Here is a 12448-nt window from a genome sequence, read left to right on the forward strand (position 1 = left end):
CGCTGCAAGCTTGGTACACCTGTATTTGGGGAGTTTCTCCCATTCTTCTCTGCAGATCCTCTCAAGCTCTGTCAGGTTGGATGGGTAGCGTCGCTGCACAGCTATTTTCAGGTCTCTCCAGAGATGTTCGACCGGGTTCAAGTCCGGGCTCTGGTTGGGCCACTCAAGGACATTCAGATACTTGTCCCGAAGCCACTCCTGCGTTGTCTTGGCTGTGTGCTTAGGGTCATTGTTCTGTTGGAATGTGGACCTTCAACCCAGTCAGAGGTCCCGAGCGCTCTGGAGCAGGTTTTCATCAAGGATCTCTGTAATTTGCTCCGTTCCTCCAGACGTGGCGCTTGGCATTCAGTCCAAATAATTGAATCTTGGTTTCACCAGACCAGAGAATCTTGTTTCTCATGGACAGCGTCCTTTAGGTGCCTTTGGCAAACTACAAGCGGGTTGTCATGTGCCTTTTACTGAGGAGTGGCTTCTGTCTGGCCACTACCATAAAGGCCTGATTGGTGGAGTGCTGCAGAGATAGTTGTCCTTCTGGAAGGTTCTCCCATCTCCACAGAGGAACTCTGGAGCTCTGTCAGAGTGACCATCGGGTTCTTGGTCACCTCCCTGACCAAGGCCCTTCTCCCCCGATTGCTCAGTTTGGCTGTGCGGCCAGCTCTAGGAAGAGTCTTGGTGGTTCCAAACTTCTTCCATTTAAGAATGGAGGCCACTGTGTTCTTGGGGACCTTCAATGCTGCAGAAATGTTTTGGTACCCTTCCCCAGATCTGTGCTTCGATACAATCCTGTCTCGGAGCTCTACGGACAATTCCTTCGACCTCATGGCTTGGTTTTTACTCAGTCATGCACGGTCAACTGTGGGACCTTATATAGACAGGTGTGTGCCTTTCCAAATCATGTCCAATCAATTGAATTGACCACAGGTGGACTCCAATCAAGTTGTAGAAACCTCTCTAAGATGATCAATGGAAACAGGATGTACCTAAGCTCCATTTTGAGTCTCATAGCAAAGGGTCTGAATACTTATGTAAATAAGTATATAAATGTAAATAAATATCTGTTTTTTATTTTTTATTAATTTGCTAAAATTTCTACAAACCTGTTTTCTCTTTGTCATTATGGGGTATTGGGTGTAGATTGATGAGGAAAACGTGTAATTTAAAGGTCTCAAATCTGGTCGGTACTGAACACTGAAAACCTGTCTTATCTGGGTGATACTGGGAGTGGTATCAGTGGCGGTGGGTAAGAATACAGGGGTTTAGCTGGTATTGAGCTGCTTATTGGTTGAAGACAGGAGAGTAGCACACAAGGACAGGCAGGGAGGCAGGCTGGGACAGGGGAGGGAGGGAGGCAGGCTGACAGAACAGACAGGAAGGAAGGCAGGCAGACAGAACAGACAGGGAGGCAGGCAGGCTGACAGAACAGACAGGGAGGAAGGCAGAACAGACAGGGAGGAAGGCAGAACAGACAGAACAGGATGACAAAACAGGCTGACAGACCAGGCTGACAGAACAGACAGGGAGGCAGGCAGGCTGACAGAACAGACAGGGAGGAAGGCAGAACAGACAGGGAGGCAGGCAGGCTGACAGAACAGACAGGGAGGAAGGCAGAACAGACAGGGAGGAAGGCAGAACAGACAGAACAGGATGACAAAACAGGCTGACAGACCAGGCTGACAGAACAGGAAGGCTGACAGACCAGGCTGACAGAACAGGAAGGCTGACAGACCCGGCAGGCAGGCAGACAGACCAGGCTGACAGAACAGGAAGGCTGACAGAACAGGGTGACAGAACATGAAGGCTGACAGAACAGGGTGACAGAACATGAAGGCTGACAGAACAGGCTGACAGATCAGGCTGACAGGAAGGCAGGGGGCTCCAGCCCCTGGTGCTGTGCTAATGGAGCTCACCTCATGCTGTCCTTCCTGTGCACCGTCACGTACATCTCATACACACGGCCCTGGGGAACAGCCCCCGCTGGCACCAGCAAGCTCACACCTGCAGGAGGGAGGAAGGAAGAGGGAGGGAGAGAGCAGGAGGGAGGGAGGGAGGGAGGGAGGGAGGGAGGGAGCAGGAGGGAGGGAGCAGGAGGGAGGGAGGGAGGCAGAGAGAGCGGAGAGAGAGAAAGAGAGGAGGGAGGGAGGGAGGGAGAGAATTAGAGAGGAGAGGATGAGAGAAGGAGAAGGAGAAATCACAAGTCAGATCATTAAGACCACACCGCAGGCTGGACTCCTGAGAACACACTGGGCTGGATGAGAGGCACACATCAACTATATACCCACACCCCCTTATTAAATATCTCAAGTGGCCAACAAAACAGGCCTCCTCTTGGTCCCAGTAGCCACTTATCAGGCTTTTAGCCTGTGTCTGTGATTTGGACTCATTTGGACACATGCCCTTTCCTATGTGACTGTTCATCCTCTTGGTCTCAGTAGCCACTTATCAGGCTTTTAGCCTGTGTCTGATTTGGACTCATTCAAACCAAGAGGAAAGGACACTAGGCTGTAGCATGTGTTGACAGAGCTGCACAGGCGAACAGAGGTTCAATTAAAGGCTCTTATGTTGACGTATGACTGTATATATTTTTAGGTAACACTTTACATTAAGATGTAACCTGTGTAGTAACGCTGTACTTACACCACAATGTAACATAAATAACATGTTGTTACATAGCTCATTAGTAAGTGTTTTAACTGCATATAAAAACAGTTGAATTTAATTGTTTTTATTTAAAAAAGGGACTTATTTAAGATATTAATTCCACTTGTGTTTAAAACAAGTACTGCCCAAACTTAATTACTAGGAGCAAGAACTGAAATACTATGTCACAACAATGTTATTACTGTAGTAATTGGCCTAGCTACAGGGTTACAACACAGGCAGAGGAACCTCATGGAAAGTACTCGAGAACAATTGTCTACGCCCGTTACTGGACATCCATTGTAACGCAATGAGTGTTCTCTCTTCTCTGTCCCCAGGGGAGGTCTAGGGAGCAGCTCTCAAACTGCCTATCACTTACCCTGTACCATTACAACATGATGAAAACTAACTAAAACACAACACTAAAGGGACAAACCGGATTGAATCATCACATTCATTGTGTGTAATCAACTCCAAGCCACAACCCCATTGACTTGGCCCTAATCGGAGCCAATACTGTAATGGACCAAGCGCTGCATTCTCTAGGCACCCTCCTTAAGTGGACTGTATTTCAGCTCCCCGAGGATCCACAGTCATGTATGTCTGAATCCCAAATGGCACCCCATTCCCTTTATAGTACACTACTTTTGACCAGGGCCCTATCGGACACCCCGTGGGCTCTGGTCAAAATTAGTGCACTACAAAGGGAATGGGGTGCCATTTGGGATGCATCCTATGTGTGTGCACGGTTTCATCCATGCATTAGGCATGAGCCGGGATCTGCCGCAGTACGTGTGTTAGTGCGAGGACAATAACTAAAATATGCTCCCCTTTGGGTCCCCAGGACCGGGACCAGGACCGGGACCAGGACCGGGACCGGGACCGGGACCAGGACCAGGACCAGGACCAGGAAACACTATTACAGTAAAGTGATCAGTACAGACTATCAATAACATCCAATATAGTCGGCTCTGTGAACGAGTCTACTACGGTACAGTGAGCTGACGCAGCAACGGCAACTGCTACACCTCAGTCAGCTACAGTAACCTCTCAATGTGCTTCCGAAACAGCGGCTGATTAGCTTGACACGTCTCCAGCCAGCTATCGGCTTTCATGTCATTCATTAAGCAGGTTGCCGTGTTCTCCATCTGCTGACAAACACGTCACTCCCTTTGAATTAGCTCTTCCATTCATCACCTCGGGATGGGGAGGAATTCCTCCCTGCCAGTTTTTGTTCATTGCATTGAGAATGAATGGTGGTGCCATAGGCCCTTGCTGTCTGCAGATGATGAGAGCAGAGAATAGCATACAGGTGCCAAAGGGGAGGTAGGTCGGTTATGCAGCCTCCTAACGATATCACCAACCTGAAAACTCTGTCAACACGCTGTCAATTCAATACAGTACTGAAACACTGTCAATTCAATACAGCACTGAAGCGCTGTCAACGAACTGTCAATTCAACACAGTCCTTGTTGTAATGACTTTTTGATACAAGATTGTTCATGTTTGTAAACTCCTAAGCTGCATGTAGGAGAGAGGACAAGGACACGCCATGTGTTATAGAGGTCACTGGTGAGGGACAGAAGGTCTGCGTGCCAAGATAGATTGGGGGCCACTTTTGATAATCTTAGAAGGTGTACGTGATGGAATGGCCTGGCTGGGATGACATACAATACCAAGCATGGGGATGCTATTGTGGTAGATGAGTGACACTCAATGATGGTTGGCAGATAATATCAAGAAGCAGCTCGGAGAGCATTATATAAAACAGAGATTTTCTATGGAAGTCATTCATATGGCAAGAGGCTACGTCCGTACCGCCTGTCATTGAATCCATTATTGTAAGCATTAAATAATGACTGAATCAAATCTCCATCTGTGTCCCATATTCTCTTGCATCCTGAACTTCTCGATACCAGAAACTCATCATAACAGATTGGCGTCTGAACGAACAGGATGCAGTTTACAGCCGAACTAACAGGTAAGCAGACTTTCCTTTTTTTTTTAATTATGTCAAATTTTGATTATCTGTGGTAAAGCTGAGCTGTAACAAACATTTAAAATACAAATATTTTTTTAGGGGAACAGATTAGTTGTATTCGAGTACGTAAATAGATGTAAGGAGAATGATCAAATTAGACAATGAAATGATTCAAATCAGGATGTGTTAAGAGTAATGAGTACAAAGACTAAAGAGAATAAAGGAGTGGGTGTAGGACGTAAAGAGATAGATTAAGGACCTCTGATGTGTTGTATCATCATAAAATAGGATCTTTGATGTGTTGTATCATCATAAAATAGGATATTTGATGTGTTGTATCATCATAAAATAGGATCTTTGATGTGTTGTATCATTATAAAATAGGATCTCTGATGTGTTGTATCATCATGAAATCTATGATGTGTTGTATCATCATTAGGTTTGTATACCTTCGTAAGGAGAGAATAACTTATTTGTGAAATGCTCAGAGCGATCATGTTGAATCATGGCACCAATTACAAAATAGGCAAACAACATTTTAATAAAGATCAAGTTGGGGATTTGATTCAAGTATTTGATTACTAATATTGCATGAACTAATAGAAGTAATGGATGGCCAGCTTAGTAGACCGATATCTGGAAAAACAGTCACCATTAAGAGTAAATCAGAGCTTAATTTACCTCGAAGAGAGAGAAAGGAAATGACTAAATTATTACAGACAAATCCGCATTTAAAACAAGTCTCTTTTAAAAGTAGTGAAAATCAGACAATGTGCGAATGGATGTTAATTAAATTAGGATTTTTCTATGTGGAATTATATCTTAGTGATTTATCAGCATGGACAGATAATGACTATCCTCAAGGTGGTAGTTTTAAAAGGTATAAATTACAAGTAGCGTGAAAGTATATAAATGATAATACAGCCATAAGCAACCCGAAATGGGATCTAGATTATATGAAAGAGGTGTATAAAGCATGGGATTTAATGAGTGCACAATGGCCGGTAAATATCATTAGGAAGGAGGAAAAATTAGTTAGGACATTATGTAATTTGGCAAATGGAGCAACTTAATCTACATTATGAAAATTATATTTACAATAATCAAACAAAACCAAAATGCAGATTTAAACAATAGATTAGCAAATACAATTCTGGAATTTTTCATTGAAGCAGGGGAACGATAATAATCGAGGGAGATAGAGAGAGGGAAATTGGACTCCTGCCCAACCGCACCCTAATTCCCAGAATAAGCCTAGAGAGGAGAAGCCGGGTAATCTATTATGGGGAGAATGACATACAACACCGATAGGCAGGGAGGAGGTTAAATACATGATCAATGCACCGCAATTGCATATTTCGGATAGCCCATTAGAAACACCACAGTTAAGCTTATGTGTATCTGGTGAAAGAATTCAATTTTTAAAGGCAACAAGATTGAAGGTCCCCTGTAGCTCAGTTGGTAGAGCATGGTGCTTGCAACGCCAGGGTTGTGGGTTCGTTTCCCACGGGGGGCCAGTATGAAAGTGTGGGCACTCACTAACTGTAAGTCACTCTGGATAAGAGCGTTTGCTAAATGACAAAAAGTCCAGTCTATCGGAATTAGTGGAACTACGCAAATTGATCATATATGTCTCCCGTTACAAATTGATTATCAACATTCATTTATAGTAAACGGTACAACTACTATGGCGTTAATGGGAAGAGACCTTTTAAGTAAACTCGATGCAACCATTTTTGTTAACCAGATGGCATCGAGGTATATGGAACAACATAGGCTATTTTATGAACAAAGAGCAGAAAGTAATTTTAATCTGAAAGGGTGCATAATAAATTATATGAATGTGTATGATAAGTTTGGATAATAAGCTTTTGATATAACATTATATTGTGGTTCCATACATCAATGCCCATCATATGATATCAAGGAGTGGTATGGAGAACGTTGGGTTATGTTAAGAGTGTAGTGGAAAAGTATATGTTTTAATGAGAGGCTTGACTTTGACGGGGTTTCCTGAAGGTTAGAGAACCGGTGAGGGTCCAATGACAGGAAGGTCAGTGTCTTTGAAGCTACAGTCAGTTTATTTTTTTGGGTTCCGCTGGGAGTACGTTTGAAGAAGTTGATTTGTGTTGAGCGAGGATCGTTAAACAAAACACGAAGGGATTGTTTAATGCGAGTACCTAGGTGTTTCTAAAGTTCTATATGGAGTATGTGAAGATGTAAAAAATATGATGAAGTTTATGTGGGTAATCGATTACTAGAGAGGTAATTAAGAGTAATACGTATGTATTAACTTGCTCACCCAAACGTAGACGTACGTCAGGGGGTGGGAAATAATAAATAAAGGTTTTCTGAGTTTGTTCCGGTGATGGATCATTTGATAGAGATAAGGGTTAAGAAATGAACTGCCCATAAGGACTGGAATTTAAAGACGTAACTTATAACATAGTACAAAGCCAATTTTCTATTAAACTAATTATCATTGCGGAGGTAAGGTGATGTAGTGAAGGAATTTGTATTGGATGGTGAGGAGATAAGCCAGTGTAATTGGGCTATTTGTGGGATTTCTTAGTCATTTCAATGGCATAGAGTAAAATCTGGGTTTCTGAGTGTAATTCTACTGTTGGTATGAGTTGCTTAGACAGATACAAAGTATTTATTTTTGGTGATGTAGAATGAAAGATCTATCCGCGTGCTTGGTTCAAATTGAATGACCATTATTTAAACAGGAATAGCGAGACGATTGAGGTAATTTTTTGCATTGCCTAAGGGTTTGCTAAATTAAACGATTGAGAATGGTGGCGTAATGTCTATCAATAAATTGGATATTGATAATATGGATATAAATTCAATATATGCGTTTAGATTGGTGACGTAACTTGCTCTGCGACCTTGAAGTCGTTGTTTGACTTGCTCTGCAAGGTCGCGCCTTTTGTTGAATGACGAGTAGTGGTGCTTCGAGGGTGACTGTTGTTAATGTGTGCAGAGGGTCCCTGGTTCAAGCCCATGTAGGGAAGGAAGCAAAACTGTTACATTGATGCTGTTGACATGAATCACTGGTTGAATTGATAAGATTATCCGAAAGAGATTGTCTTACCAAACCATGGCGGATAGGATAACATAGTAATTAAAGTGGCATCTCTGTGAATAGAGGTTTTATGTGTTTTGACTATAACTTAACAATAATTGGTCACCTGGTAAAGTAACGTTAGATGGAAAGACAGAGGTAGAGGATAATAGAGATTGTAGAGGGTTTTCTGTGTTAAAAGGAAAGTAGGTTAATTGGGAGATGAGACATGTTGCATTGGATTGTTTGAGTAGACTGGTATTAGAATCATTCTTTCTAGTAAGGTCAATGAAAATATGTTATTAGGTAGTAGTGGCTTGTGGATATAATTTACTAATGCCATGATTTAGTAAACGGGTGAAAGAGAGTCGTGCTCGCTGGGCTATAAAGGACTCCCCTATAAAGGACGAAGAGGGTAATGTGGAGCAGATGTCCAAATAGGTGAATAGGAAACGTTCTTTGACAATTTGTAATTATTAAATTCTATAGTTTGTTTAAACACCAGTGAGTTATGTAGACGGTTAATTAATTATAAAAACAATAATCTGTTTCTGGTACGTTGAACAACGGGAGGTAGTTTTTACTATTAGGATGATGGAGCAGTAAACTGAAGTTATTAAACAATAGTTTTTTATTTTAAAACATCAATGCAACAAGTGGAGATGATTGCATTACCAAAAAGGGGTTCTAGGTTTATATTAGAAGGTGTAGTCAACTCAATGAAACGTGGTATGTTAAGGAAGACGTAGGAGATTACGTCTCAAACAACTTTTTAACAGACGCTTGGAATATCATTGATTCTTTACGCGTAGTAAGTGATTATATTTGTGAATGTCTCAAATATTACGTTTAGAGGGGTGACAGGAACAATCTAAGTAGTAAATCATCCAGTAACGATACCATGATGATTTGATATGGGATAAAATGAAGCTGATGTTGGAGGTGATAATCATTGTGAGACTTAAAAGGAATGAGGTATAAAGAGTATTCATTAAAAATACTAATTGTAAACTCAAAAGAACCTTCAGTGAATTTTAATCCTTTGAGAGATTTTATGCAATCTTCTGGAGTAGTTATGTGGAATTAGATTGAAACAAACAATTATTGATGTGAGGTAGGACAGGGTATATCTGCATCATGTCTTGTGTGAAATTAATATTTTTGGATTGCTGATTATAATTGAATGTTAACGAAATGTATACTTTCTCTTCCAGGAAAATGGGGATTTCCTTATCTCTCATTGGTCTGTGGGCTAGGGGGAGCAGTTAGTAACATTTGGCAGTCTTATAATAAGGTCATAAGAGGGAGCTACCAAATTAAATAAGGCCTGGCTATTTTTGTTTTATGTTTTCCAATATGGTTTTTCAAATAACCACACACAACTAACCTATTATAACGGTTATATAGGCTTTTTATTTTTATTTTAGGGTGTTTTAACGGGTCAAAGATGGTACGTCTTAAAGGAACACACACAGGGAACTTTCTGAAATGTTGTTTTATGTGTGAGTTTTGGGTAAACACGTGATTTATTTTAAGAACGTAATGAGGACTTAATGAGGACTTACTGTACACTTGGGATACAAAACATTTATGAAATGTTTTAACTGTTGTTAATGATTAGTTGTAGCTCAGTTGGTAGAGAATGTTGTAGGTTCGTTTCCCAAAGGGGGCCAGTATGAAAAATGTATGCACTCACTAACTGTAAGTCACTCTGGATAAGAGCATCTGCTAAATGACTTGTTTATAATGTAGTTTATACTATAGAATGGAACACTTATTTGAAGGGTTTGAATGACCTCTGAACTCAGTCCTGACTTTCTAGTGTGAATTGATCACCCATACTGGAAAGCAAAGAGGCATGGGATGAGGAATTTAAGGTAATTTATTATACCGAGTTGAAGGTAATTTATAATACTGATAATTATGAAGAAGTTTATAATTTGGCAATAGTCATATATATGATTTGGACCATAATAAGGTAAGAGTGAGAGAGCTAGTCCTGAATGAGGAACACCTGGCGCTAGTCAAATGTTGATATTACTTGAATTACTTAATGGGATACAATTAAGTTATTGTATTATCAAATGTTGTCATTTTAATTTCATTTATTATTTTGGTTTAACAGGCAATATTGTTGTTTTGTTTTTGAACGCATGAATCACGAAGTGAGTCATGTGTCCAAAAGGGGGGAAGTAATGCTCGAATTAGGTTTTTTGTTAAATATGCAAATTGTATTAAGAATATGAGCAGTAGTAATTCATGTGTTATGGGTTAGATAAAATTATTTAGGTGTAAGTGTATTTGTGGTATAAGGAAGGATGTAGAGGAGGCCTGTCTATGAAACTGGTGACCGATAGCAAGCTGCAAGAATGGGCACTTCCTAATATCAAGGCTTCTCCTGAGTGATAAGAAGACCGGGTATAGTAGCATACGGTATCGCACCTAGCAATGTTGTTGAGACTTCTCTGCCTAACAGGAGAATCTGGGCATTGTATGCACCTGGGAGACTGGCGGTAAAGGATTAAAGAAGTAAGAGATGGACAAAACCCAGGTGGGGAGGTCAGTACTAGGTGTTGCTGGCTAACTCTATGGAGGGGAAAGTAGCAGAGAGAGATACCTGCATCTATGTGTCCCGGTGTAGGAGTGTTCCAACTCAGAGGAGGAAGATGGCACCGCCACTGCGGAGCATTGTTTTCTTTTGTGTCTATGTCTGTGTGTCTTTGCAGCAGGGATTCTCAACTTCCCTATTGGTATGCTGCCAGAAGGACACACTCCACAGAGCGAAGAAGAAGGGTCAGATCTAAAAGGACCATACATCGTCACCCAGTCTACACCAACGGATGTATGGATAAAGGGGAGATCGACCTGGTGTCATGTAAACCACTGCAACTGAGTACTACGAGGAAACCGACGACCTAGAGATGAGGGAGCTGAGGATGCTGGAGCTGACAAGGATCAGGTGATGGGAGACGATGGCAAGGGGAATGCTACTGATGAGCTACGTGTTCTGGCTGATTCCCTCGGTGGAGGGACAGACCTCCAAGAACATCCAAGAACTTCAAGATCTTCCAACATTTCAAGAATCACCTGACTGTCACACCATTTATTTATATGTATTTGGAGGGTTTACCTAACAGAAATTGGGAAGTATATTAGGAATTGGTATTAAGAATAATTGGTAAAACATAATAATTTGTCATATAATCAATGCTTATATGGATTTCTTGGATTAGAAGTGAACTCAAATAAACTGTTATGTTCTGTTTTCTGGTGAGGTAAATACAGATGGTGTCTTGATGCATAGCAGGGATAATTTGGCCTAGAATGGTATGAACCTTAAAAAGAAACAACCTCTGAACCGGCTGAAGATGAACATCAGAGGCGTTGAAGACGTTCCTGTACAGCACCACTTCTACCTGCAACCGGTCTACAACAGCCAATCGAAGCTATCAAAGGATTTTCTCTCATGTTTTTATCTCGAGGGAGTGGGACAGGAGTCCACCATTGAGTGAGAACAGAGAAAGATCTGTTCAAATGCAACATTTCTCATGTTGTTGGTATTATGGTTAGCAAATGGACAAGACACAATGGGGAGTAGAGATGGTGGTGACTCGGATGAGACATTGAAGTTGGGACAATGTCATTGGCAATTCATTTTGAACTATGAAGCTGTCTGAGGAAGATAATGAAGGGACGCCAGAAGATTTAAGTGCCGAGGAAGGAAAGGGTTGGTCAGCTGTGTTGATTATACATTTGGATTTATCTAAATTTGCTAATTTGGGTAGGATGTATATACACTGCTAAATTAATAGTACTAGGAATGCATTGAGATGATGATCTGTAGTTATTCTCAGGATGAGGAAGGTCATAATAGAATTATGGATATTTATACTGTATGTTAATAGAAGTGTACATTCTGACAGTTGCAATGGGTGAAAAAAAGTTGAGGGTTTTTAACTTTGATAAGGGCCAAGTGAATCAATAAGAATTGTCATTCTAAATTTTGGTTGTGTTAAGTAATTTGGTTTTGGTTATAATTTATAAGATGACTGAGTGATTTAAGTAAATCATTAGTATAACTATTTTCAGCATGAAGGGTATTGCTTGTACAATTGAGCTAAATGTCTTATATATATATTATGGGTTAAAACAGTGATACGTTATGGTAATGTCTTAGGATACACTTATATGATTTATTTTGAGTAGACATTTTTTAATCTTACTGTTTGAAACATGTAAGTTAATGTGAGGGTTGTGCCTGAAATCATGAATATGTTGATTATTAAGTTACCGTATTCACATATTAGTCACTATATACATTTTAAGTATTGGGAGGTATTGATATGGATGTTTAGAGTGATACATATCTCTGTTGCTTGGCAATAAGTTAATTGGTTCCTATCATGGGGTTTGGTATTTGTGACGTAGGAATTGTTTATGCTATTTCCATTTGATCTGAGCTTTGGTTGAATTCCTCAATCCTAACTAGTCCAAAGCTGTACTGATTTTAACAGGGACTGATACCAGTGTTATCCTGTGTATCTCTCCTCGGGCATATTATGGGACCAGAGCCAGGGTTGAACAGAGTTGAATATTGTACCTATTAACAGTCTTTGATTTTCAAGCAATTGGCTCTGAAATGTCACTTATTGGACACTATGCAATTGATAATCGCATAGCATTGGATGCTATTACAGTAGATAAAGGGGAAATGTATGCGATTTATAGAGGGAGATGTATGTTGTACATGTTGTACATACTTG

At 40.7% G+C, this 12448-nt stretch overlaps 1 protein-coding gene across 1 annotated transcript in view; it reads right to left on the reverse strand.

Annotated features, from left to right (window-relative positions):
- The window catches only part of unc5ca (unc-5 netrin receptor Ca), a 157967-nt gene that overhangs the window by 22651 nt on the left and 122868 nt on the right, over positions 1-12448 (reverse strand). Inside the window, exon 9 of the mRNA XM_084177519.1 lies at positions 1908-1995. Within this exon, the coding sequence (XP_084033645.1) occupies positions 1908-1995 (88 nt within the window). The remainder of the gene's footprint in view (positions 1-1907; positions 1996-12448) is intronic.

The sequence above is a fragment of the Coregonus lavaretus genome (genome assembly GCF_964263955.1).
Source record: "Coregonus lavaretus genome assembly, chromosome: 14".
Taxonomy (NCBI): Eukaryota; Metazoa; Chordata; class Actinopteri; order Salmoniformes; family Salmonidae; genus Coregonus; species Coregonus lavaretus.